This window comes from Salarias fasciatus, chromosome 13, assembly GCF_902148845.1.
Source record: "Salarias fasciatus chromosome 13, fSalaFa1.1, whole genome shotgun sequence".
Classification (NCBI taxonomy): Eukaryota; Metazoa; Chordata; class Actinopteri; order Blenniiformes; family Blenniidae; genus Salarias; species Salarias fasciatus.
The window spans coordinates 17,607,007-17,634,913 of record NC_043757.1 but is presented as its reverse complement, the minus strand read 5'-3'; the positions used below and the strand labels follow the sequence as shown (position 1 = coordinate 17,634,913).

At 43.8% G+C, this 27,907-nt stretch overlaps 3 protein-coding genes across 3 annotated transcripts in view; 2 read left to right on the top strand and 1 right to left on the bottom strand.

Moving 5' to 3' along the window:
* tet1 (tet methylcytosine dioxygenase 1) overlaps positions 1-6,777 on the bottom strand; it is a 31,716-nt gene extending 24,939 nt beyond the window's left edge. The window contains exons 1-2 of the mRNA XM_030106354.1: positions 6,448-6,777; positions 3,421-5,803 (exon numbers count right to left, since the gene is read on the bottom strand). Of these exons, the coding sequence (XP_029962214.1) occupies positions 3,421-5,616 (2,196 nt within the window). The 5' untranslated portion in view covers positions 5,617-5,803; positions 6,448-6,777. The remainder of the gene's footprint in view (positions 1-3,420; positions 5,804-6,447) is intronic.
* Positions 6,778-6,898: 121 nt separating this feature from the next.
* On the top strand, positions 6,899-15,287 carry slc25a16 (solute carrier family 25 member 16). The gene is made up of 11 exons (XM_030106367.1): positions 6,899-6,918; positions 8,329-8,426; positions 9,508-9,654; positions 9,997-10,089; positions 10,185-10,318; positions 10,432-10,495; positions 10,886-11,007; positions 11,097-11,163; positions 11,270-11,432; positions 11,515-11,583; positions 12,735-15,287. Exons 3-11 carry the CDS (start codon positions 9,561-9,563, stop codon positions 12,889-12,891), a joined length of 963 nt encoding a protein of 320 aa, XP_029962227.1. The 5' UTR covers positions 6,899-6,918; positions 8,329-8,426; positions 9,508-9,560; the 3' UTR covers positions 12,892-15,287.
* Positions 15,288-16,590: 1,303 nt separating this feature from the next.
* Positions 16,591-27,574, top strand: alox5a (arachidonate 5-lipoxygenase a). Its single transcript, XM_030106358.1, has 14 exons — positions 16,591-16,920; positions 20,236-20,434; positions 20,552-20,633; positions 20,709-20,831; positions 21,245-21,357; positions 21,503-21,675; positions 21,767-21,913; positions 22,019-22,222; positions 22,298-22,384; positions 23,553-23,731; positions 23,922-24,043; positions 24,517-24,617; positions 25,136-25,306; positions 25,481-27,574. Exons 1-14 carry the CDS (start codon positions 16,771-16,773, stop codon positions 25,658-25,660), a joined length of 2,031 nt encoding a protein of 676 aa, XP_029962218.1. The 5' UTR covers positions 16,591-16,770; the 3' UTR covers positions 25,661-27,574.
* The last annotated feature ends 333 nt before the right edge of the window (positions 27,575-27,907 follow it).

Below are 27,907 nucleotides of genomic sequence, written 5' to 3'. Positions count from 1 at the left end.
CTTTGCATGTTGTAATGTTTTAAAAGAGGCTTAAAAGAAGACAGAATACCACAGCAACACCAGCTCACTCTGGTGAAACCAGGAGCAGAATCCACATGCCCCTACATGAACTCCTCTCTGGCCTCTGTGTTTTTTTTTTTTTTTTTTCCAGTCTTGTGGAGTTGCAAACATTCGTTGAAAGGGCGTGTGAGCTTGATCAGCAAGACTGGCCACCGTACTACCAACCATACTGCTCACACGAACAGCACACTCACCACACACCCACATTGACTCGTGGTAGATTATCAGTCAAACAGAGAGATAACCCTGCCCTACCTGTTCTGTGTGTACAACTCAATAGTGGAGTTTATTTTTTGCTATACTCATCATCAGGGTGCAATTTTGTGACGAAAAAAAAAAGACTGACAGCATGGTGGACAGACACTTATCTAGAATGTTAATTTATTTTTGGAAAATTTGAGAATAAATCATAATAAGGAAGATCAGAATTAATATTATTTTTACTGAAACACAATTTAGAACTGTGATTGGGGCACACAGTTGTGTATTGGTTGTCCCTCCTATCTCATTGTGAAATGGTTTTGATGTGGGAGTTTGCATGTTCTCCCTGTACATGTGTGGGTTTGTTCTCATTTACCAAAAACCTCATGACAGGCTAAAGGCTAACTTGCTTATAGGTTTTCAATGTGTGTGTGTGTGTGTGTGTGTGTGTGTGTGTGTGTGTGTGTGTGTGTGTGTGTGTGTGTGTGTGTGTGTGTGAGACTATCAGCTTCTCTGTATTTGCTCTGTGGTGGACTGTTGACCTGTCCATTGGTCAGTCTCGCTTTCATCCATCGTAAATCGAGACCACCTCCAGCCCCCGACGACCCCGAGTTGGGTAAAGCTGCACAGAAACTGGAAGGCTGGAATCAGATCTTGTCTCAAACCTGTTCAAAGGTTACAGGGTTTTCCATAAGGACATTAGTGGCTTTTAAGCTTCTGAGAATCCTTTTTACTCTCAACAAATCCAGTTATTGACAAAAACAGAAAATCCAGTATTCCACCGCTTTGCAAAAGTAGAAAATATGCAGTTTCACTTCAGTCTTACTTCACCAAACTTTACAGCTTTCATCTTCCTGCAAAAGGAAGATAAACTTCATCCACCCATGTGGTAAAACAACAACAGCAGCTGGACTGTCATTCTCGTTTTATGTTGCTCATGCTCTGCTCTTAAAGTCCCCAAGACTCAAACAAGGGCCTGTTTTCAATCCACAAGCACGCGGAGCACGCGGTGAACGCTGGCCAGCGTGATGTCCCTTAAGAGTAACGGCGGAACAAGCGGGTCTGTCAGGGAGAGTTAGTAGATCAGCAATTCTGCACCGATCGATGTGATGTCCTCTAACAGCACAGTGCATGCAGACACACATTCAGATATTATGTAACACTGAGAGTCCTAAGCAGATATACTATAAGTGTGTCACTGAGTCAGTAAAAGGCACATACGCTGACCCACAATTGAGGCCAATCCAAATGGCATGGCTGCAAATCTGGGCCTGGCCTGATCTTTCCCCCCTCGCCCACTCACACGCTCAGAAATAGCGCACAAAGGTCTTCGGGACTAATACTGAAGGTGTTATATAATCATGTCTAATCTGTTGCTGCCACTGCTACAACTCCGAGGGCTCCGCCGGTGCATGCACGCACGCTTGCACACAGCAGAGTACACATGGACCCTCACACACACACACACACACACACACACACACACACACACACACACACACACACACACACACACACGCACATACACCTCCCCCCAGCCACATGGACACCACTGAATTATGCACATGGTTATGTAGTAACTCCAACAGTCAGCTGCAGCAAGGAACTTCTCACAACTCAGAAAAATGACAGACAGCAGATCTTTAAGCGCTGTCTGTCTGCCAAGATTGGGTGAAAGCACCATTGTGACAAATAATAGTTATTCTATCTCAGAGCTGCTGCTTTGAAACACTGATAAGAGAGAACAAAACCCTAACAACACAGGACACATTACTTGTCTGAAATCAACCTGAATATTTAGAAAACCGTTCTCTACTGTTTCTTTACTAGACATAACCGAGGTAGAAATCACACAGCTGTTAAACAGGAAACAATCAATCTTCTTAGACACAGAGGCATATTAACAAACACTACTCTGATATGTCATTCATTAGGTTCAGTCTGACCTTCAACAGATGAGGAGAACATTATCATTCATGTTGAGTTGTGTTTTTAGCCGTCTGCTGGGTGTGAATTCTATATTCGCTGTCCTAAATTTACTTTGAGACCTGCTAGTTTTACAACAAGGACAAGGTACTGATAATATTCGAATTTCTGATGAGACAGATCAGAAGTTGTGCAAAATAACAACTCTAAACATACAAGCGGAATTTATTTGCAACAAAGAAGAACATAAAGTCCAGCAACAAATGGTATGGACCCCACAGAGCCCCGATCAGAGAACCTCACTGAGTCAGTCTGGGATTACACGAGAAGACAGAAGCAGCAGCTGGAAGAGACAGCCGAAACCCAGAGAAGAACACGTGTAGCGCACGGATTCAGTTTAGTCTCAGCTTTTTTTTTTTAAAGCACCATCCCCATTGTAGCTCAGTGCCTAAAAGCTTTTCACAGGTCACTGCAGCTGATGACATGTGAAAACAGTCACCTGGAGGAGAGGTGACTCCACTGACACCGTCATGCAGCGCAACTGTGAAAAAACACACCCTAAAAAAAACTGTCTTGGCTTACTCCTCCCCACACACACGCACACACACACACACACACACACACACACACACACACACACACACACACACACACACAGTCACCATGCGCAATTCATAAAATAGTTATTCTCTTGGATACACTTTAGACTATGCACAAACACGCACGCACGCACGCACGCACGCACGCACGCACGCACGCACACACACACACACACACACACACACACACACACACACACTTCAAGCATGTGCTGAACTGCTGCGAGTCATGTGACGGTGTCTTCCCCTCTTTCACAGGGCATGACCAACCGCTCCCACACACACACACACACACACAAACTTCTCTATTCTCTATTGAGGAGGAAGACACTACAAATTTCAGTTGAGGCCAAGAATTCACCATGTGAAAGTGGAAGTTCGTGCTTCAACACATCTGGTTCAGTCAACTGTCTGCACAAGATTAAAAACAATGCCGTCAGACAGTACTGACAGCTCATCGTTCACTTTGTGAGCATCAGCTGCTGTTCCTTGTGCAAAGATGCTCCAGTACGTTTAAAATACAATCGATGGCTAAATGTATGTGATCAGCGGGACAGATGAACAATAGCTGCAATAAAACTTCCAAATGAGCTGCTAATTAAAATCTAATGGTGCGGTGTAAGCAGGCCCTCACCTGTGCGGTGGAGTGTACTAGCAGAGATGTCGATCTTCTCCTTTTTAGTTCCACACACTTCCTCAGCTTACAGATCTGATGGCCAGTCCTGCGGTTGAGGCAGCAGCTGCACCGGCCGCAGCTTATCTTCCTCAGGCACGGCTCGCACGTCCCGCACCTGCTCCTCTTCTTCTTCTCTTTCCTCTGTGAGTTCGATGCTCTCCGGGAGAATGGACCGCCCCCCTCCGGGCCCCAGGATCCCGGTAGGACAGAGGGACTGGACTCTCCGTAACCTGTTTCTGATTCAGTGTCGAAAGAAAAAGAGGAGCGGGTGCTCTCCGAGCTGCAGGAGAAGGTGGAGCTGCTGTCTAGAGAAAGAGTGGAGATCTTTGGCACTGACTCCTGCTCCGGCACTGCTGCCTGACTTCTGTCCTCACTGAGGTTTGGTTCACGCTCAGCAGCAGGGACATCTGTGCTCCACTGACTAACTACCAATGACGTTGAGGACGTCTCTCGCTCTCTGCTGTGCTCCAGTGACTCTGGATTGGATTTACCATCTTTGGTCTGTGTCATTGGTGGCGCACAATCTCGTCTTTCTCCCAGAGGAGAAGGGATCTCTTGGCTCTGTGGTTGGTGTAGTTCAATGTGGCTAGAATCCCTCAAGCTTTCAGGTTTGAGAGAGTCTCTACAGATAATAACTGGCATGTGCCTTTTCACAACGACAGTCTGCACCATCAGGGCTGCCTCAGGGACAACTGGAGACATTGAGAACTGAAATTTAGCACCATCAGCGGTAGGTTGAATGTCTGCTTTCCCCTGGATCAGACCGTCTGGCTCGCGTGCCTCTGCGCTGGAGAGGGCTTTGGTGGAGTTTGAGGTAGCTGTGTTGGAGACCAGTAGCTCACGGGCAGGTGACTCTGACTGTGCCGTCAGTCCCTCGGTAGAGCGAGGCGGATCCGGGCCAGGACAGGCTGGAGTGCAGGTTTGGGATTCAGCAGAAATTTCAGAACTGAAATTTTCTCTAACATTGATTTGTTCCTTTCCACTCTCACCATTTCCCAGCCTCTCAATAGTCTGCTCTCTCTCTTTCGTCGTCTCAGCAGCCTGTTCTATCTCCAGGCGTTGTCTTTCATTGTGCCCAATCTCCTCTTTGACAGGTGTCTTTCTCTCCTCAGTCCCACAGTCATTCAAGACTAAAATGTTACCCTCCTCTCGCTGAACAGGAGACAAATCACCTCTCTCAACATCACTGGCGTGATGATCAAGCTTATTTCCAAGGACAGGTGAACTCTCACTGTCCTCACAGCCGCGCTGCACGCCAGATGAGCCGGCGCTCATTAGCTCCGAGATACAAGCTTCACCCCTGCTGCTGCAGAGTTTTCGCTGTCCGTCAACATCGTCACACACTGAAGCCTCGATGTCGCACTCCGGGTCACCTTCGCCGTGACGGCTGGCTGCCTCGCCGCCGTGCTGGGCTCCAGGACGGCCACAGCTGCGCTGCACACAGTCTTCCAGCGCGCCTTCGCATGGCGGCGAGTCAGCTTTAAGTGGACTGACCTCCTTACCACTGTTGACTCCAAACCCTGCGTCTTTAATACTGGCAGGAACTTCAACATCAGTTTTGGGATGAACCGGGAGATTTTTATCATCGTCATCATCATCATCATCATCATCATCATCATCATCATCACCATCACAGTTGTCCAAATGCTTATTTTCCTTGGCAGGTGAACAGTTGTCGCTGGTACTCACTGCCTGATTGCTTGTGTTTTGTGACGCCGTTCTTCTCCCCGTGTTCCTCTTGCCAGTTTTCCCTCCCCTGCACGGCTTGGGAGGCTGGCAGGGAGTAACAGACACTTGCGTGCCCCGCTGAGACTTCCTACGCACCAGGGGGGCTCGCAGCTGAACACAATGGTCACTCCGATGGCTTGAGCGTCTAAGCCTTGCAGATCCTGTTACATTTAGGGCTTGGTTGCCTCTGCCTGGGGACCTTCCAGGACCCTGGCCAGCGGGCCTGCCTCTTCCGCGGGGGCTCCGGCCGGCCTCGGCTCTGGTGGCAGACTGCTTCGGCTCAGCGGGCGCTTTCTGGGATCTCTCTGCGGCTCTTCCTCTGGGTTTATTTGAGTTGCAGGTTTGCCTCTTGGTGCTGACACCTTTCGGTCCGTTTTTCCGCTGAGCAGGTGTCTGTCTCCTGGTGGGTTTGGTGGAAGCAGGCATGGCTGAGGGTGTGGAGGTGAGGACTGCTGTCAGCCAGCATGGGGGCAAGGTGAATGTTTTTCCTTTGCTCTGCACACAATGTTTTCTTTTTCTTTTGCAAATTAAATTATTTTATCCGTTTTAGCTTTTAAACTTTAACTTGCATTGACTCTTTTACTGTTGTTACTTTGTAATAGCAGTGCATGACCTATGGAGGAGAGAGAAAACAGAAGAAAACTTAAAATGTGAAATTTTCTGACCTTAATATGTCACACTATTTTTGCAAACACGCTGGAAATACCCAAACCGAACTGTGGGTAAGAACATGACCGAATTATAGCCTCAGCAGTACGCCAACAATCCTCTCTACTTTGTGCGTTAGTTATGACACTTTTCTGCCCCGCCTGAAAAATATCTGCTGGACAGGCACGAGGAGCGAAAACCACGAGCAAAACGTAAAGTCCGAGCGCCTTTCAGATCATAAAATATGTGGAGTAAAGGTATCATAAAATCAGACCGGCTATATATAAACAAACACAGCAGGATCCGGAGTGGATAAACGGCTTTAACAGTTTAAAGGGCAGGCGCACAGAGGAGAGGGCTCTGGCCGGAGGTCGGATCCTGTTTTCGTCTTTCTGACTGGCGGAAGAGGGGGATATTACCGTGTAAAAAAAAAAGAAAAAAAAAAACGCCCTCAGACACCGCTGTTTAATATTATTTTTGCACTTGACCGCTGTCATTTAAATCACCGAGTAGCGCTAACCTCACTTTTACGCAGGTTGTTTTGTTGCACCGAGCGTGTTTTTTTTTTTTTTTCCGTTTCCACGTTTACGGCTGAAATGCTTTACATACCACAGAGAGGCAGTTGCACTGTCTGAACTGCTAATAATACTCCGCTCCAGCGAGACAGCGAGACCTCGTATTGGTTTCCCTCCTCGGCAAATATAGACTGCTGGCAAGTTCAATCCTCCCACGGCGATGACACACGGGCATGATCCACGCACCGACAGCGTGGACGCACATCGAGCAGTCGGGGGACGCAGGTCTCCGCGCGGCGCTCCGCGTAGTCGTTCACGGAGCACGACACCCGTTAAAATGTAAATCCCTCTTATGTCAGTCCATCCAGGGCAGCCCCGCTCACTCTCCCTCCACCAGACGCAACCTACAGGCTCCGCTGGCCAAAAAAAAAAAAAAGAAAAACCTTGTCGTCGGCTCCGGAGGGAAGAGCGGACGAGAAAACCTGGAGTGGAGCCGCAGCTGTCGCGTCTCGCGCGCGCCGCGCCTTTTGCGGCAAGTGCACGCAAGAGCGCGCCAAAGCGGATGGTAGGAGTGTGACTAATTAATTATTTATTACGGAAATGTTGCAGGTTGAAGAGTGAGAAAGGGGGTTTGAAATATTGAAAGCACTGAAATCTTGAAACATATAAATTCCAGATGAGGTCACTGTCCTCATGATCACAATGACCACAAACAGGCATACAGACTGTCCAGCACTCAGGCATATTTCACTCAGGCATATATAGTTCAGGGCAATTTCCACCGTCAAATAAAGAGCTTTAGAGTGTTGGAGGAAACCAGAGTGTCTGGAGGGAAAATCCATCCAAAGGAAGAATGTGCAAATTTGGAAAGTTGACAACTGTTAACTGCAATGCTGTACTGCCCTGTTAAACAACCACTAAAACCACAACAAAATGACAGAAATATTTGAAATATATGAAATATTTTAAAGAGAGTGACCTTCATCCAATGTTTGCCAAAAAGGAATGCACAATAATCACAAGAGATTTTAAGTGCATACAGAGTAATCATAAATAACCTTAAAAGAATTAAGCTCAAAATCACAAGTAATACAAAAACAACCAGGAATATGATACAAACAAACATAAAGAGATCCAAAATGTGCTTCACAGGCGAGAGAACAAACAGATATAAAAAGACCAACAACAGAAATTGAAATGACCAGTGTCTCGAAATCAGCCAAAGGATACACACAATGGCTATGATCAACATGAACACATATAATAGAGAAACACATGAGACAAAACATTTGAGATGAAGCATGATTACAAATTACCCACAAAGACAAAAAAAAAAAAAACACGCAAACAAAGACACACTCTAATGCAAAAAACAAAAACAAAACAACAACAACAATTCTAATATCACATTGTGAATATGACAATGGTACAAAGAAGGAAATGGGATAAAATAAATCAAGAGTAAAGAAGAAAGAATGAATGAGGAAAAAGTTACATTTCATGCTCAAGGGTTTGACTTCACAGAAATAGATTTAATAAAATAGACCTTTATAGCTACTTTTTAAATCATATTTAGTTTGTCATTGTTTGATGGAGAAAATGTAATGACTGAACTTGTTATGAAATACTTTCATTAGGAATAAAAGATTTTTCAGGTCAGTAGAACTGCTGTTAAGCATACACATATAAATAATCCAAACAACACCTTCTCTCTACGTCCATATGATTTGTAATATCAGTATTGATGAAATACCACTGCTGTATTTATTCCTAAACAATTTCACAGTTGTACATACACCAGAGGGGAGACATTCCGGGAGATACAGAGATAATAGGTGTGCCAATAAATACTTCATTAAGCATCCGCATCTAGCTCACATTCATCATCTTCCTCCTCCTTCTCCTCCTCCTCCTTCTCCTCCTCCTCCCGCCCCCTGATCTACGTCATCATCGCGCGCCTGCGTCGGTCCAGCAGCCGTCAGTCTGAGGACGAAGGACACGATGTGAGAGACATGTCAGCGCCTCGGAGCCGCAGCTCAGATCTTCCCATCAGCTGGAATTCCTCATGAGCAGGTGAGCTGCGGTCACTCCCTCCGCCTCGACGCGTTTCAACTCACGGAATGTTTCCGCCGTGTCAGCTCCGCGTAGGAGAACCAGCCGGGTTCGAACATGGTGACATTCTACAGTATTCCATCCACTCCTCTGAAAGTTCACGTGTTCCAGTGACTGTGAGTGTTTGAAAGCTGCCGGTCTGCTGAGTTACTGTGCTCCTGTTGTCAGTAGTTTGACCGCAGGTAGCATGAAGCGGACATTGCAGTTTGTTTACACACACACGGACGCGCACAGACACACGCACAGTCCCTCTCATGTTGGACTGTTTTCATGGTGACTTCCTGGAGGCAAATTTTGAAATATGTCTACTGTGCTTGTGGTTGTTCTGCGTGTCCTGGTAGTTGTCGCTGTGTTTGAGTTTGGTTACATTTCTGTGTCTTTTTCTAATACCTTGTCTTCCTCATTTGGGAATCACCATAGTTATTTTGTATCTTTTTGGGGGCTTTTGTTGCAGGTGATGTACATATGTTTGTTTGTTTGTTTTTACTACATCCGTGTCTCAGAAAACATTGATATCAGACTTTTTTGTGCCTCTGTGTTAATTTGGTATTTTGTAAATGTGTTGTTTGTATCCTTTCAATGTATGGCTGTTTTGTTTTCATCCTTAAAATGCTTTTAAATTGTTTTCAGCACTTTGTGTTGCTTAGTATGAAACGTGCTTTACAAATGAAGTTTGATTTGACAGACATTTTGCAAATGGTATTTTTTGCTTGAAGTAGTTTTGCGCTGTACAAATAATGGATTCTGACTGTGGTTAAGGTTCAGGGACATTCCATTGATGTAATATTAACAAAATGCAAAAAGATCTATAGATTACAACCATTGCATGCCCATTTGTATTGGTTTAAATATGAAGTGTGATTGATGGATCTCTGTGCAAATAATCCATTACTTGTACAGCACATTCTTGAGAAAGTGAAAGCACTTTAAGATTTTTGACTTTCTAATAGTTTTTAATCTGGTCACTTGTTCCACATCTTTTCTACTTCCTTCATTTAAGAGCCAATATCTGCATGTCTCACAGTCACGTTGATGCTTGCAGGGCCTTCACATGATCGAGCAGCCACAGATGTGGCAGATTCCTGAGCAGAAAGAATGACATCTGAGGCGGCGGTCTCCTCCTCTCCCACCATGAGCAGCACCCCTGCCAGCAGGGACTACTACTGGCTTCGATCCTTTGTAGCTGGAGGTGAGCTGTCAGACTGATACATTGTCTTGTGAATCCATTTTGCATTTGTACCGATTGCTGCTGTGACTGTGTATGTAGATGTGTGTTAATCCTCTGATGGACTGGCAGTCTGTCTGGGTTGTTGCCTCCAGGTCCTGCATTGGTAAGGCTGAGTTATATGCAGTATAAAAAGTTAATAGAAACAACAGCACAGCCACTGTCCTAATGGAGTGACTTGATTCATGAGTTCTCATCGACAGCCTTTCAGTAGCTAATCGATATTTACTGCTACTTTTTACATATTGGCATAAATATTTGCATGTTTATGAAGGGTTGATGCGATGCCTCTGTGTTTTCATTCAGGTGTTGCAGGATGCTGTGCCAAAACCACCATTGCTCCTCTGGACAGAGTCAAGATTCTCCTCCAGGCCCAGAGCCCCCATTACAAACATCTGGGTCAGACCTCTGCAGCAAAACACGGGAAACTAGCGAGTGTTTGTTTTCGCACATCTGTTTCGCAGGAGTCAAACTTGTGGATTTGCTTTTTACAGGAGTGTTTTCCACCCTGAAAGCTGTGCCAAAGAAAGAAGGCATCCTTGGCTTGTACAAGGGGAATGGAGCAATGATGGTCAGGATATTTCCTTATGGAGCCATCCAGTTCATGGCCTTTGATAGATACAAAAAGGTATTTAATCATGTTATGACGTACACTTTGGTTTCGCTTTTGCATTGTTTGCTTTGATTAATCAATCAGCCTCAGTTGGTCCCAGTCATAATAATAATGATCTCTCTTTGCAGCTGCTCAGTAAGCAGCTTGGAATCTCCGGACACATCCACCGCCTCATGGCAGGATCTATGGCAGGTGCTGATAAGACACTTCGCTCTGTGCCAGTGGTGAACTTTAACCACTGACGTGTTTCTGTCTTTCTTTCTCCCAGTGATTGATTTGCTTCCGGAAAGAGATTCCTTTCTGCTGTTTCATTCATAATCGTATACTAGGTTTTTTATCGGCTACATAAACACAAACTTCCTCAATAAATTACATTTTCATGCCTTTAAGTTTTAAAAAGTCACCATAAGGAGTCTCTAATCTGTTGCTTTCTTACTATAAGGAGATAAAACAGGAAATTTCCATTAAGTGTTTATATTCCTACTAATATTTTCACTGTATTTGAGGCTAATTGAAGATGAAAATTGCTCTCCTGCCATGGTGTGGCATATACTGCATACAGCTGTGTGTGTTTTCTCCCAGGGATGACTGCGGTGATTTGCACCTATCCTCTGGATGTGGTCCGAGCCAGGCTGGCTTTCCAGGTGAAAGGACACCATCGCTACACTGGAATCGTCAATGCTTTCCAAACCATCTACCTTAAGGTGAGTTTCTCGTGATCGGGTTCCGTTTGTGTTCATGTTCAATATGAGTTTTCCTGCATTGTTTGTTTCTTTGTTGTCGTTTCATGCAGGAGGGCGGCATATCGGGCTTCTACAGAGGACTCACTCCAACGATAATAGGAATGGCTCCATATGCAGGTAATGGGATTACTTTGCGTGGACTGAAAGCGTGAAGTGTGTTATCTCTGATTGAAGACCGACGTGAAGAACAACATGAAACGACTCTTGACTCTTACCTCCTCAGGTCTCTCGTTCTTCACCTTCGGCACTCTGAAGAGCCTGGGTCTGAAGCATTTCCCCGAGCTGCTGGGACGCCCCTCCTCAGACAACCCCGACGTCCTCATCCTGAAGACCCACGTCAACCTGCTGTGTGGCGGGGTCGCTGGGGCCATCGCTCAGACCATATCGTACGGCGTTTGAAGCTGCTTCATCTCAGCTTCCTGGTTAGATTTTGTGATTTGTTTCTAACATCATGGATCCTCTCACCAGGTATCCTTTCGATGTGGCCAGGAGGAGAATGCAGTTAGGCTCGGCGCTTCCAGACTCAGACAAATGTGTGTAAGTACATAAACCGCCCATATTCTTTATCTCGCCGTGACCTGATCTGGTAAACTTTACCGGTCAAAAAGTGTCGTCAAATTCAGAACATCACCAGGGAAAAATGAAAGCCACTATTATTATTCTATTATGAAAAGAAGATCGATAACTTCATGATTCAGTGGGACTTTATATGCTGTAGGAGAAGAGCTCTCATTGTGTAGAACAAGGATCAATAATAGTTTTCTAAGGAGGGCATGTGCAGGTGCTCACAGACCAGGCCTTTTTCTATCATTGTGTTTTATTATAGTGATGCTGATGCATTGAGAACATTATTTTCTTGTGCTTCACCAGAACAACAGATAAATTCATTGAAATGATGTGACGTTGCTCCCAGACTGGAGACGACTTGACCACAGAGAAAAGACTTTGTCTGTCTGCGACAGGAAGAACTACCGGCCACAGAGCTGAAGTGAATCAGGCCACTTTGATGTCAAACCAGATCCAGACATTTCCTGTCCCGGATTTTATTGAAAAGAAATGTGTGAAACTTTTATCTTGAGCATAACAGCTGGTGAAAAACTCCTTAGAGATTTTTTTTTAATAATCTAATCAATTCAAGATTCACGTGAATGAATTAAATTAGCTAACTCAGGATCTGTGACCAAATTTTTAAAATCATCAATTTAAGAAATCCAAAGCCAACAATATTGGTTTGATTTGTCTGATTTTTTTTTTTAAAGGGGGGGGAAATCAGAGAAAGACACACACTGGGCTCAGTATTGTGTCTTTGTGCTGTAACTTGTTTGGCTTGAAATGTAATTAAAAGAGAATAATTTCAAGTTTATGAAGAAATAACTGGACTCCAGTGCAACAGTACGTTGATTTACGTAGTAACAGTTTGTGCATCATAAACGTTATCTGACTACGTTACACAACAACCTGAACCTTGTTGCGACGTCATTGAGCCTGTCATGGTTCAGCGGTAATAAATAAATCCTGGTTGATGTTACACACCTTGTTAGTACAGTTTGCTTTGATTCCATGCTTGTTTTTTTGAGACAAATTCTAGAGTTTGTTGGCTGATTTCTGTTATATGCAAATTTTTCAGAAATCTTTAGAAAAGTTTCTTATTCATAAAGGATGTGATTTTGCTTCCTGCCTCTGAACAGATCGCTGGTCAAGACCCTGAAGTACGTGTACCGGTCGTATGGGATTAAGAAGGGATTGTACCGAGGCCTTTCTCTCAACTACATCCGCTGCGTCCCGTCGCAGGCTGTGGCCTTCACCACCTACGAGTTCATGAAGCAGGTCCTCCACCTCAACTAGGTCTCTTCTTCTTGTTGTTTTTAACCTCCCAAGCCTGCATCGAGGCCCTGCATACTCTCTGAGTCAATAATCCGATCGACTCCGCTGTTTTCTTCCAAGTAAAGACCACTCGCAACGTCTTAAACTCATCAGTGTCGACGCTGCCTTTTCCGTAAGGTCAGCGAAGGCACCATGGGAGTCATTCATTTTAAGGAAACCAAACAGCGGATAATGAGTCACTCCTCGTCTGTCCCACATCTGGCTTTCTCGTTTTGTGTCCGAGGAGACGGTTTCCATTCGATCCGAAGGCACGAGGCCTGAATGTGAGCAATTTCCTCGCCGGTGTCGTCTGCACGCGTGTCAGCAGCGTCACGCCAAAACCTCAGTCCCACAACTCATCCAGACGCTCTCTCATTGTACCCCCTCATGACTTGATGGTAGAATTTTAACATGATCAAATTATTGATCAATTTGGTTTTGTTTGTGTTTATTTTCAAACAAAGAATCCAATGGTGTAATTCAGATTATTCTGTACTTTTAGTAATATATTTCTGAGTTGATTTTGCTCACTTGAATTCTACAACCACTTATTTCTGTTTGTCTACTTAATTTACTGACACAGGAACTGTTGAGCAATTACTGAAATGTGCTTGGAAATTTAAGATAATTTGAATAACTTCCTAATTTAAGTTATATTCTGGGCTTTGTCTTTTTTTTAATTTTCCTTTTTTTTTTTTGCTTGTTTTGCAGTGTATTAACTTTTAGGAAAACTTGCAGTTCGTGCAGATTTGCCTTTCTTTTTTTTCTTCTGCTCAGAAACGAGTACACCAAGAATCACTTTAGCATTTTTTTTTAAAGGCTCAATATATGTGGTTTTCATTAAAACCAATGTACTTTTTTGTTGCAGTGACTGTTCAGTTTCAAACGCTTCTCATAGGAAATACTGGTGAATGCACTGTTTGTCTGAGGCTTTGATGGGTGGTAAAATGTTTGAGTGGACTCAGGAGAAATTTGCACTTCGTGACTGTAGCTTTTTCATCATTTATTTATTTATTTGGGTTTTGTAACTTGTTGCCACTGGGTGGCAGCGTTGATATGAACATTTCGGCTCAGATCCTAACAGAACAACCTGCAGACTACAGCTACAGCTACAGAAATTTGAATATCATTAAGAGTTTTGAGTTTTGCCTTTTTTTTCTTTTTTTTTTTTTTAACACCTTGTGAATAAATGACCTCTGGTTACAAAATGAGGGGGGAAAAATCTCATTAATAAAACGAGATTTTGTATTAGATTTAGTCAGATTTGAAGTTCAAATTAGAATAAAACAACTTGAAATGCACCTTTGAATAAGAGATGTAAATGATATTGAGGTTTCTGAGTTTTGATTAAGTTCATTGAAAAATTCATTTTTCTTTCATTCTACCTTTTTTGAGATGCATCTGCTATCAAGTACAAGTCAGGGATACAGCTTCACTGTTCCCCATAAAGTAACTGTAAAATGGCCAGAGCCGCTTACATTATAGTTCTTATCTCGCTCGGTAAAAATATTTGGCAAGTCTCGACAGTTCCTGTTTGGCTATTGGAACATCCTCGTGAGGCTGATCATTAACAAGTGAACGTGAGGTAGATAAATGTTTCCTGCTGCAGGTCGCCATATCTGCGCCACTGTTCTCCTCCTGGTTTTTAGCCTCGGGCCTTCGTGTCTTATACTTCATCACAGGAATTTACGTGTTTTTTGGGGGGGGGGGTTTGCACAAGCTTCAGCCGAGACCTCAGTTTTAGATGCGTGAATGTCAACGGGAAAGTTTTAAAGCACAGCTGTTTATAAAGCAGCGGTTTCCAACGTTCCAGTCTGTGACTTATTGGTGGAAGAGGGATGATTTTCCCCTCTCACCTTCTCATGCAGACACGTTTGAATAAATGCTTGACACTATTCTGTGTCACAATAAAGCGAAACTCCATAAATACACATTTGTACAATGTATGTATGCATTTGTACGGCTCCCGGTTGTACCCGCCTCTCTGAAATCAACAGTATAATCACGCCATGTCTGATGACAAGTGGCAGCTTGTAGGTGGTAAACAACACGTCTGCTTTTTGTGCCGCCGCTTGTTCATTCACTCATGGAGCTGCGGTGTAATTTCTGTTTGACTCTAGCTACATCTAATTTTTGTCATTTCTGTTGAATCTGTTCTCGTTCTTCCAAATCAGCTCTGTTCCTGCTGCTCATTGTGACTGATATAACATTATTTAGCTATTTCTCAGCGAAGATACCTGATTGACGTGACTGAAAAGAGATTAAATCGTTTGAGAACGCAGAATGAAAATGCCTTTTTTTGGTTGTTTGTCATCAAAGTTGTTTTTCTCTTTGTACTCCAGTTTTATAAGCAGTGACTAAATTACATTAAATGCCATCTTCTTATAACATCAGAGTTTTGTGTCTTTCGTTTGTCTGCCTTCCCAATGATTGTGCTGCCAATGAAAGAGTTGTACATCTTGTTCTACTGGTCTAAAAGCATCCACTGCATAATTTTTTTTTAGTTCCAATTTGCTTAGCAGTAATGAGTGGGTTCTGATTGTCACGTTAAGTTTAACATGCCCAGATCCTTGGAAATGTAGATATTACAGTTTCATCTGCTAAACCACTGTGGGAGCTCGGTCATGCATTTGCATTTCTTTCAGTGGAAGTGGAACAGGCTGCACGCAACGAGGCGCCGTCTAATTTGACTGGTAAATACCATAAAAGAGAAGCTGTCGGTTTCATCTTTCCTCTGCAAAGCCAGTTTATTCTTTTCAGGTTTCGTGAGAAACTCCTCTTATTGTTTGAAGACAAAAAAGTTACTCGATATCAACTTTTAGGACGGAGCATCTTTTATTTTCTCCACAGATCACGTCTGATAAAGCAGGAAAAGTGGAGGGCCGCATTATAACGTGAGCTCAATCAGCAGGCATAACACGCAGAGCTGGACTCGGAAAATCTGTTAAAAACACGGGAAAGACAACGAAAGAAGAGAAAATCTACAGAAAAAAAAAGAAATAAATATATATTTACATGAATTTTCAACAAACATTGTCGTCATCAGAGTGTCTCTGGATGTTGACACATGCAAATTCTGGAACCTCTGACAGGAAGTACACATCTGCTACATGATACTGTGTTTGAAGTAACGTTCTTACTCTTTTTTTCATTGTACCCATGGATAAAAAACAGATGCATAATGAAGTGTATTCATAGTTTTGCTGGTCAAAATGTTCTGCACTGCTTTTACACGAGCATCTTAACATTAATTGTGATAAACGAGTGTCTGATTTAAGATTAAGTTTAACATCAACTGCAACGTGTGACTAATTAAAAGTGTTTTATTTCTACTGAACAGATTTTCAAAGCATTTACACCAGTTTGTCATAAGATTATGCAACAACCTTTTTTATACTTATGCAGATTAGAATTATTAGAATATAATGAATCAAAGCTCAGCTGATCACAGCCATCATTATAGTCACAGTCCCTGTTGAATAGTTTGAACTTCCACTAAATGAAAAGAAGATAGCAATGCCCCTCCTCCCCTGCGTTGCTGCACTCTGCTGATAGGCAAACATTCCAAGCGTTTTCTTCTGCAATGTTAGAAAAAAGGTGCTTAGTAGTTGTGTGTGATGATAGGATGCACCTCCCTCTTTGGTGAGATGAGGCAGGTTTTTGTTGCATGGTCACATGGTTGTGTGCAGAAGAGAGAAGTGCAAGCCAGTGAAATACTGGCTTTGAGCAACCAGAGGAAACTGGTCTTTTCTTAGATCATTTAGGCAACTTTTTGACTGGCAGTGCTTGAAATACCTCTCAGCAGATTTCCTCATCCTAAGAGGGCATTTTTGGAGTTCTGCTCATGCTGTGGGGATCACCATGTATTCTTACACAGTGACAATAGCCACAGGGAGCCAGTGGTTTGCAGGAACAGATGACTACATCTACATCACTCTGGTGGGTGCAGAGCAGTGCAGCGAGAGGACTCTGCTGGACAAACCTCTGTACAATGACTTTGAGAGGGGGGCGGTAAGTCATGACTTGATGGTTTAATTTTATCTGCTGATGAAGAATGGGTACCAAAAAAAAAAAAATCAAAAGAATAAATATATTAAAAAAGGTATTGGAGAGGAAGAAGGTAGCACAGAACTGGAACTTGAAGTAAATAATTACAGTAAGTTCTGGTTGGGAGTAAATGCAGAACGTTTTTGCCTCTAACATAATAAAATAAACCCAATGGTAAATATTATCAGACCTCATCAAGATCTCATGCAGGATAATATTATCTAAAAGAAGCTTCTTACAGACTGTATTGGACTGATATAATAATCCTTTGTTTTTTGCATGCTGCTGAAAGACAGATTATTTTCTGTGGGTTTATATAAGGTTAATTCAACAAGTTAGTATCAGAACATTTGTGTCCATTGCTTGCAGTATGAAGAGGCAGGGCGTGCCAACAGACAAACCAGGCATTTGCCTGGGGCCCTGACTTTGAGGGGGCCCCTGCTAGGCTGCAAATTGTGTGCAAAAAAGCTTTTTTTTTCGGTGTGCACGAATAGGGTGGGGGTCCGATGAATTTCTTGCTTGGAGCCCCCAAGGACCCTTGCCCCACCACTGGCAGTATGTTTGCATGTGTCAAGTATTTTTGATCATATCAGAAGACACATACATCACTTGATAGTACAGTAACTTATACCTCTTACACCTAAAATGTGAATGACTAATTTGACTTCAGCTTTCTTTTAATGTTTTTCTCTTTTTTTCTCCTGTTGTATAAACTCTTAGGATACAAACTTTGCACCTTGAACACATTTAATTTTGTCTTTAACAGCATTCTCTGATTTGACTAGCTCAGCTACATGCACAACATGTCTAATTAAGACAGAGAGTAAACGACTTTCCAGCGTAAGTGGATACTCCATCCATCCAACCATTTTCAATCGCTTATCCTTGACCAGGTTGGGGGGGCAGCGGTCGAAGTAGGGCTGTCCAGACTGCCCTGTCCCCAGACATATCCTCCAGCTCTTCCAGGGGGATCCCAAGGCGTCCTCAGGCCAGCCGGGAGACATAGTCTCTTCAGCGTGTCCTAGGTCTTCCCTGTGGTCTCCGCCCAGTGGGACATGCCCGGAACACCTCCCCAGGGAGGCGTCCTGGAGGCATCCTAAACAGATGCCTGAGCCACCTCAGCTGGCTCCTCTCGATGTGAAAGAGTAGCTGCTCTAACTCCAAACTCCCCCTGGTGACTAAGCTCCTTCCCCTATCACTAAGGGAGCGCAAAGCCACCTTGTGGAGGGAGTTCAATTCAGCAGCTTGTATCTGGGATCTTGTCCTGTCGGTCATGACCCAAAGCTCAAAACCATAGGTGAGGGTGGAAGCGAAGATTGATCGGTAAATAGAGAGCTTCGCCTTTCAGCTCAGCTGCTTCTTCACCACAGTGGACAGATACAACAACTGCATCATTGCAGAGCTCCGCCGATCTGCCTGTCAATCTCATGCTCCATCCTTCCTCCACCCCACAAACAAGATCTTGAGATACCTAAACTCTTCCACTTCAGCCAGGGTCTCTCTGCCATCCTTGGGAGGACGATGATGCCAACAGGACAACATCATCTGCAAAAAACAAAGATGATGTTGTCCTGTTGGCATCATCATCCCCAAACTGGACCCCCTCCGGCCCCTGGCTGCACCTAGAAATTCTATCCATGAAAATTATGAACATAACAGGTGACAAAGGGCAGCCCTGAGGGAGTCCAACATGCACCAGGAACATGCCCAACTTACCGACGGCAATGCGGTCATACACAGACCAGACAGCCCTTAACAAGGGGCCCTAGACTCTGCACTCCCAAAGCACTCCCCACTAGACACCCCGAGGGATGCAGTTGGATGCCTTCTCCAAGTACTCAAAGCTCACGGGGACTGGTTGGGATAGAGCTGGTTCAGTGTTCCATGACCAGGACGATAACCGCAGTATTCCTCCTGGATCCAAGGTTACACTATCAGTCGAATCCTCCTCTCCAGTACCCAGGAATAGACTGTCCTGGGGAGGCTGAGGAATGTGATTCCCCTATAATCAGCGCACACCCTCCGGTCTTCCTTTTTTTAAAAAGGAATCACTACCCCGGTCCGCCAATCCAGAGGGACTGTCTCCAACTGCCAGGCGATGGTGCAGAGACGTGCCAACCGAGACAGTCCCTGCACATCCAGAGACTTAAGGTACTCAGGGCGGATCTCATCCGTCCCCGGTGCATTGCCATGGAGGAGCTTACCAACCCCCTCTGTGACTTTAGCTTGGGTGATGGATGAATCCATGACCTCCACGGAACACGGGGTGATGGGTTTGAAGAGGTCCTCAAAGTATTCCTTTCACCGTCTGATAATATCCCCAGTTGAGGTCAGCAGCTTCCCACCTCTACTGTAAACAGTGTTGGTGGAGACCTGTTTTCCCCTCCGGAGGCACTGGACAGTGTCCCAGAACTTCTTTGATTCCAACCTATAGTCCTCCTCCATGGCCTCATATAAAACTCCTCCCAGACCCGAGTTCTTGCCTCCACAGCCACTCTGGCTGCATTTTGCTTGGCCTACCGGGCCATCGTCAGATGCTTCGGGAGTCCCATGAACCGACAAGACTTGATAGGACTCTTTCAGCAGTCCTCAGTTCCAGTGTCCATCACTGGGTTTGAAGGGTTGCCACCATGACAGGCACCAGACACCTTTTGACCACAGATCCAAGCAGCTGCTTCGACAATGAAGGTGGAGAACATGGTCCACTTAGACTTGTTGTCCCCAGCCTCCCTTGGGATATGAGAGAACCTCTTATAGAGGTGGGAGTTGAAAAGTATGCTGACAAAGGGTTCTGCCAGATGTTCCCAACAGACCCTCACAACACGATTGTGTCTGCCAAGTCTGTCTGGGTTCCTCCTCGGCCAGCGAATCCAACTCACCACCAGGTGGTGATCAGTTGACAGCTCTGCTTGTCTCTTCACCCAAATGTCCAAGACACACTGAGGGAGGTCAGATGACACAAAGACAAAGTCAATCATCGAACTCTGTTCTGGGGTGTCCAGGTAGAAAGTGTAATTACGGACACCCTTTGCTCGAAAAAATCACCAATAACAGAACACCACCGGTCGGGCAGGCTGAGCATCCCGATCACCCCCCTCCAGGTCTCACGTGGGTGTTGAAGTCCCTCAGTAGAAACGGATAACCTGTCTTGTGAAATTACACATATTAGACATAATTCAGATTGTTGGTTTCACACATCTGATAAGTGTAATTAAACCATAGTTGAGTCTGACTAGAATTTATCAGCCCACAGTTTTTTTCACCCTGACTACATTGCAGGTGGACTCCTATGACGTGATAGCTGGAGAGGACCTTGGTGAGATTGTCTTGGTAAAGATTGAGAAGAATAAATACTGGGTCCAGGACGACTGGTACTGTAAGTACATCACCGTCAAAACCCCAGCTGGAGACTATGTGGAGTTCCCCTGCTTCCGCTGGCTCGTGGACGACAAGGAAGTAGTGCTGAGAGATGGACGAGGTAGTCATCTGCTCACTCTGTATTTACTTAATGAACGGCCAGTCTTGTGGAGCAAAAACAGAAGTTGAATAAAAGAAGCTGTGCTCCATCTCTCCTTTTCTGTGATTCCTGATATAGCACATCTGCCTCAGGATGATAAATCCAGCCTGGTTAAGCAACACAGACAGAAAGAGTTGGACATGAGAAGAAAAACATTCAGGCAAGTTTCCTTTGCACCTGCAGTTTGTTGTTGGAGACTGAGGCTGCTTACTAACAGAGCTGCTGTCCTTTCTAGGTGGAAGGAGTGGCAGCCAGGCTTCCCCTTGAGCATCGATGCTAACAGACACAAGGATCTCCCCCGGGATATTCAGTTTGACAGCGAGAAGGAAGTGGACTTCGTGCTGAACTATTCCAAGGCGTATGTGCTCATGCAAACACTACAGCCATCTGGATTTAAAACCCTTTAGTGTGGAGGAGAGACAGTCCGCAGAGGTTGACCTCAAAGGTTTCTTTCGTTTAGGTTTTTATTTTTTAACCTTCCATGTTGCCACAGTCAGATGTGAGGATAATGCCATTTATCAACAGGAACATTTGCATTGTCCTTTAACAAAGGGTACATGCTTAATATGTATCCACAGCAGTTTACAATGCACAGCAGTCCTCAACAACAACAAAAACATATCCTTTAATAACCCTTTCAGTTATTGTCAGAAATTCTGAATTAAAACAATTTGTTTTATTCCAAATGTCATTTCAGAAACAACATCAAATTTATTCATCTAATTATCTGTTACTTTAAAGCAATAAGATGATGATGACTTTTTTTTTCAGAATTGAAAACTTATTTTTGAACCAGTTCATGCACATGTTCCAGTCCTCATGGAAGGATTTCACTGACTTTGAGTCAATATTTGTGAGAATCAAAACTCAAAGCACAATCCCAGGTCAGCATTTCATTCTTCTTTATTATATTATATTATATTATATTATGTTATATTATATTATATTATATTATATTATATTATGTTATATTATATTATATTATATTATATTATATTATATTATATTATATTATATTATATTATGCAGAATACCTGATGCAGCACTGGAAAGAGGACTTCATGTTTGGATACCAGTTGCTGAACGGCTGCAACCCTGTTGTGATCCAGAAGTGCACCAAACTTCCTGACAAGTTCCCTGTCACTCATGAGATGGTTTCCGTGTGCCTGGAGAGAGACATGACCCTGGATCAGGAGATAGAGGTTAGAGCTAATGTCTGCCTCTCAGGTTTACATTTCAACAGTCAATAAAATAAAAGTGATTCTCAGTAAGACACCTGCGTTGTGGCCTCAGGCAGGCAACATCTACATAACAGACTACCCGCTGTTGGATGGCATCAGTGCGAACTGCACAGACCCGTGCACTCTGCAGTATATGGCTGCTCCCATCTGTCTGCTGTACAAAAATGCCCGGAACAAGATTGTGCCCATCGCCATACAGGTACACAGGTGTTAGCGTGGCACCCCGTTGTTTCTTTTTCTGCCATGGCATCAAAACCTCCTTCATCTTCATGTTGCGCCCACTGCCATGCCTCTTTTTCTTCAGCTGAGCCAGACTCCTGGTGAGGACAGCCCGATCTTCCTGCCCACTGACGCTCAGTATGACTGGCTCCTGGCGAAGATCTGGGTCCGCTTTGCCGACTTCCAGCACCACCAGAACGTCACACACTTGTTCAGGACGCATCTGATCACCGAGGTGTTCGCGATTGCCATGTACAGGCAGCTTCCTGCTGTTCACCCTGTCTACAAGGTAACATCTGGACTGGCTGAAACGCCGGCTGGCTTTAGGTTCATTTTGTTGACTGATTGTTGTTTCTTCGCACAGCTTCTCCTCCCACACGTTCAATTTACCATCGCTATCAACACCAAAGCCAGACAGGAGCTCATCTGTGAGTGTGGCATCTTTGACAAGGTGAGTCTGTGAGCTTGTCAGTTAGAAGTCAAGATTATTAAAAATATAAGGCTAAAGCAAGACAATAAATGGTATTAAACTGTTGAATGAATTGCATGCAAAAAGCAAGGACGAAGCAAATGAAACGTGCGACGATGCTTTGAATTTTGGTGAAAAAGCAAACATGTCAAATGATTCACAAGAAAAATAAATATCAGGAGCCGATGGAATGGAAAATTGACCATATTTTTCAGCTGAGTGGGAATGACACAACTTCTGCTGTTCAAGGCGACGTCTTCAAAAACGCTCCTCTGGGAAAGTGCTGCAGCTCCACTGTCAGTCTGATCTGGTTCATTTTCACCCGAACGTCTATGAACTGTTCCTGTCACTTGCAGCATTTCTCTGTCTAAATGTTACACTTTTTTCTCTGAACCGAGTTACAGCTCTTTTTTCCTTCTTTATGTCTTTGTGTGAAACACATCAGTTGACAGTAAAGGAAGAGTTTCAACCATGTTTTGTTATTTCTTTTGTTGAGGGTGAAATCTATCCTCATGCTTTCAATAATCAGAAGCTCAAATATCCTCTTTTTGGCTGAAAGTGTTCACTTTTCACCTCCTACCAGCTTTGTGTCTAATCTTCACACGTTTGTTAAGCTAGTATCTCAGGGAGGTGGCTGATTTATTGTTTTCATTACTCGAATGATAGTCACAGATATTTTGTCAATACTGGATTTTCTAAAAGTGTATTCAGACATTATTTCATCTTGTTTATTCATTTATTTGACCAGTAAGACCTAAAAAATGAGTTGAATTTGGAATTTTAAGATGTTTTTATACCATTTATTGTGGCGCAGAGATCATTTTAGACCCAATGAAGCATATTTTCGGTAATAGAGAGACATTTTTTGGTGTATGACTGAACTTTCATTTATACAGAGGAGGCATACTTTGAATACATTATAGTGATGAATTTTTTGCATCATTTGAGAATCTTGAGGCCGGGCCATGTCCTCTTTTCATTCGGAAATTAAAATATGTCCACTTTGAAGAGACACCCAATGGTTAACTGGATTTAAAACTGGAGTTACACTGCAAAAGTTAGAAGATGACAAATTAGATATTAGAATGAACCGCTGGTCCCTGGAAAATGAAAAAAAGCAAAAGTAACCATTCTCTAACTTCTCCTGAAGGCGAACGCGACAGGCGGCGGCGGCCACATCCAGCTGGTCCAGAGGGCCATGAAGACTCTGACCTTCAGGTCTCTGTGCTTCCCTGACACGATGAAGGCGCGTGGCGTGGACAGCAAGGAGGAGCTGCCCACCTACTTCTACAGGGACGATGGCTACAAGGTGTGGAACGCTACCAAGAGGTGAGAAGAAGCTCCAACACTGCGGCACCGAGTAACAGCCTGTGAAAACCAACCTGAGAACAAAGAAGCAAGGGGGGAACATTTCTACCCATGAGTCTGCCAGAAAGTGACAGAATTTCAAAAGAAGACATGTTGCAACATGTTTTTATTCCCTCCATGGCTGACAGCTGTCCTGTTTTCTCTCTCGCAGCTTTGTGTCTGATGTGGTGTGCATTTACTACGCCGGCGATGAGGCGGTGCAGGGAGACGAGGAGATCCAGGCCTTCGTTAAAGACGTGTGCAGCTTCGGCATGCAGGACTTCGATCACTGCGGTGGGCGAACACTACAGATCTTCGACTGTATTAATATTTTTCAGCTCTGCAGCCACAAACAAGACAACTTTTTGGCAGTTCGTGTGCCTTGTTTTTTTTTGTTGTTGTTTGGGAGAGGAGAGAAAGCTGTCTGCCTCTCAATATTTCATTAGTCGAGGGTTTTCTGGAGAAGACAGGTACGGCAGGGAACAGACAGCATTGTAAATTCAGATCTGTTCTTTTATGAATGAATAGTTTCAGGGTGACAAAAAGAAGCCCCAGATGTCTGCCGGTGTCACTTTCAGAGCCCCAGTGTTGTGACACCGAACCACCCGACTGCATTTCCCCACCATTACCTGCCCCAACGCATTGTGCAAGAGCCTTCCACACAACAGCAGTTGCAAAAGTTTTTTTTTTTTTTTCTTTTTCTGAGTTGGTTTTGTAAAGATCTTGGTTCATTTTGACACTTCTCTGTTTCTCCAACCTGTGCACAGAGTTTCCTAAATCATTAAAGTTGCGTGACGAGCTGATAGAGTACCTGACTGTTATCGTGTTCAACGCCTCGGCCCAGCATGCCGCCGTCAATTTTGGACAGGTGAGTAAGAAAAAACTGACAAAGATTGACAAAAGCACATGTTATCAACTACGGGAAAATAAAAATCTATTCGTTGTCAATGGATCCGTCTACAGCAGCCATAACGAAGAATGTCTTTCAGTGTGAATCACTTTGTTCATTCTGGCATCTTAACCATAGGACACTCCTTGGAATGCCACAAAACGAGTACGGAGCATCAGGATTTTTTGCCCCCATTGATTTAGTTTCACCGTGCGTGCATGGCAGTAGCTGACCTTGCTTGATATTTATTATTTTGTTTGGTCTCCTGGTGAAGTAGCATTGCTCACTATAAGAGAGGGATAGATTTTATTTCTCCTGCTGATAGAAATAATTCAGCAGAGGCTGAGAAATCCCTCCGCCCCCCCCCCCCCCCCCCCCCCCCCCCAGCAGATTGCATCTTGAGTGTGCGCCTCAAGAACCTGAGTTCAAATAAGAAACCCTAAAGTTTAAGACAAGCGCGTCCCTTGAGGGAAATGTAATTCGCTCTCTTTGTGCAGTATGACTGGTTTTCCTGGATCCCCAACGCTCCGTCCACCATGCGAAAGCCCCCTCCCACACAGAAGGGCTTAGCGGACATGAACCTGATCATAGAGACCCTCCCTGACCGCGGACGCTCCAGCTGGCACCTGGGAGCGGTCTGGGCCCTCAGCCAGTACCAGGAGAACGAGGTAAAGGGGAGACGTGCCGGCGGTCGCTCAAACACTTCCACGTCTCAGTGCAGACCGGCTCCATTTCCAAACAGACAAGCAGCTCCATATTTCAAACTCTACAGGGAGACTTTTATCACCTCCAGGAACTCGCCTCTGGGCTGAATCACACGTCCCGTCCTTTCCTCCCCGCAGGTGTTCCTGGGCGCGTATCCTCATGAGCACTTCATCGAGAAGCCGGTGAAGGCGGCCATGGAGAAGTTCAGGAAGCAGCTGGCGGAGATAACCAGCTCCATTAAGAAGAGGAACGAGGGAAAGAAGCTGCCGTATTACCATATGTCCCCCGACAAAATCCCAAACAGCGTTGCTGTTTGAGAGATATTGAGAGATAGAGCCTCCGCGGGGCGACATCGAGAAAGCCTCTGCTGCAACTTCTGATGATGATGATGACGCAAAACTGATCGTCACCTGAGAAATGAATACTTCATCTGGGAACCTTTCTGTTGTTTCCATTTCTGTTTTCGTTCAGAAGTCAGTACAAGTTACTTCTCTGTCATTTTTGTTAAAGGTTAGCAGCTGATCCGCTGTTGTATATTTTGACTGGAGTCACTGAACGGCGTTCAAAAGGAAGAGCGTCACGTAACATGGTTCCAGTTCCAGCTTTCGAACCACACAGTGGGATTTCTAAGGTTTCTTTTCTATCTGTAGATTTAAATTGTGGCTTCTACTTGTATTCTACTCAGAATCCAAACTACACACACGAGGTGGTGTTGGTGGGATTGAGTCTCACCCTGTGTGTGGAGTTTACATGTTCTCCCTTTTTTTTCCTTCCTGCATTGGAAAAGAATAATCCAGTACAGTGCAAATGTGTGTGTGACTGTCTGCCTCTGGGGTTGGTCTGTGAGAGATCTGTAAAGATCAGCTCCCTCCACCTCGCCAGATGGACGGCTGGAGAGTCCCGGTCAGTCTCGTGTTGGAATATCACTTTCTATTTCACTGACCTCTTTCTGACGGATCAAAAAGCTGCCAAAGCCGTAAATTTTCTCAAGATTTTTTCACAAACCGCTGACTAAAAATAAACCGCAATGAATTGAACTCTACATTGACTCAGTGGCGCCACACAGTGCCCAGAAGAGGTATTTGGTAAATCTTGAATTAAAAACAGTACACACGACACCTAATACGGAACTCAGTGTGATATTGTTTCATAATTCAAATTCATACAAAGGATTTTTAAGAGCGTCCCCCTCATGAATGGTCTTTACTGACGGTATATCTACTGTCTCTAACACACCGATGGCAGTCACTTCCAGGCCAGGCGGTCACACACACACACACACACACACACACACACACACACACCTGGGCTTCAGTGTATTGTCTAAGAACACTATTCTGGAGCAATATATGAGGTGTTGACGTGTTCTATGCATTACTTTGTGTTGCGTTTTGTGATATATTCTGTTTGGGGTCAACTAAAAATGTGGTTTTTAGAATTGAAATACATTTTTTTTTTATAATCTAAATCATCAACTTTGCCATTTATTTGAGCAGGAATTTATGAAAGTAAATGACCAGTGGAGGAAGTCAGCCTAAGACGACGACGCTGTGGATGAAACCGATGAAACAATTTTGGACTCCGGGTGTCGACAACAAACCCTGCTGCAGAAACATTACTGATTACTGTAGTTTCGCAGGAAAAACTCACACAGGTATTAAAAGCAACTTAATTTTTATTTGGTTGTTCTTTTCCTTATCTCTACATATTTTGTTCAAACATGGGAAATCAACTGAAAACACATCCATATTTTTTTTTTAAAAACAGAAGTACTTTTTTTTTTCTTTTATACCAAATTCTTTACAGTTACTATTTCAAAGTAATTTCACAGACAAACTTGTGGAATGATATCATAAGACAGGGGAACAGTCATTTATGTTCAAGTCCAGTCAGTAGTAAACAAATGTACCTTTTATGCAAGTTACACTCTTCCCAGACATGATAGCAATTCAAACGACAGTGTGAAGACAGAGCAATCTAATTTTAAAATATTGAGACCGAGAAAAGAGCCTTATCTCAGTCCATGTCTCGCTCAATAGGATTATGAGATGAAAAAAAATGTCTTCATGATGACAGACGCAAAGAAAGCTAGACAAAGAAAAACCGTGCTCAAAAAAGGAAGCATTCTAAAGCGGCCTCAATCTTCATACCTACACCAAAATGTCCATCAGACTTCATGAAAGGAGCCAGCTCCTGCTAGTAGAAAGTAAAAAACAAAAAACAAAAAAAAAAAAACAATCTAAAGTCTACTTTCAATCTCCCATCTCAGGGAATCTGCACATCCAGTCACTTTTTTTTCTTTCACAAGTCTACACAGTGAGGTGACACAAGGATAATCTGTTTAAAACTGGAGTAATCTGGAATTCGACAGAGAAATAAAAGCAGAAATTCACATTAAATTCAAGTAAACAAGCCTTTAATAACTTTATTACCTAAATCATAAAAAGTGCAAAACAAAGGGTGGAATAGACTTTTTGTCATGGTACGTCTGGGATAAATGTGTAAGTTGCATAAAGTTACTGATGGAGGGCAGGGTGGAGGCGGGGGTGGGGGTTAAATGAACA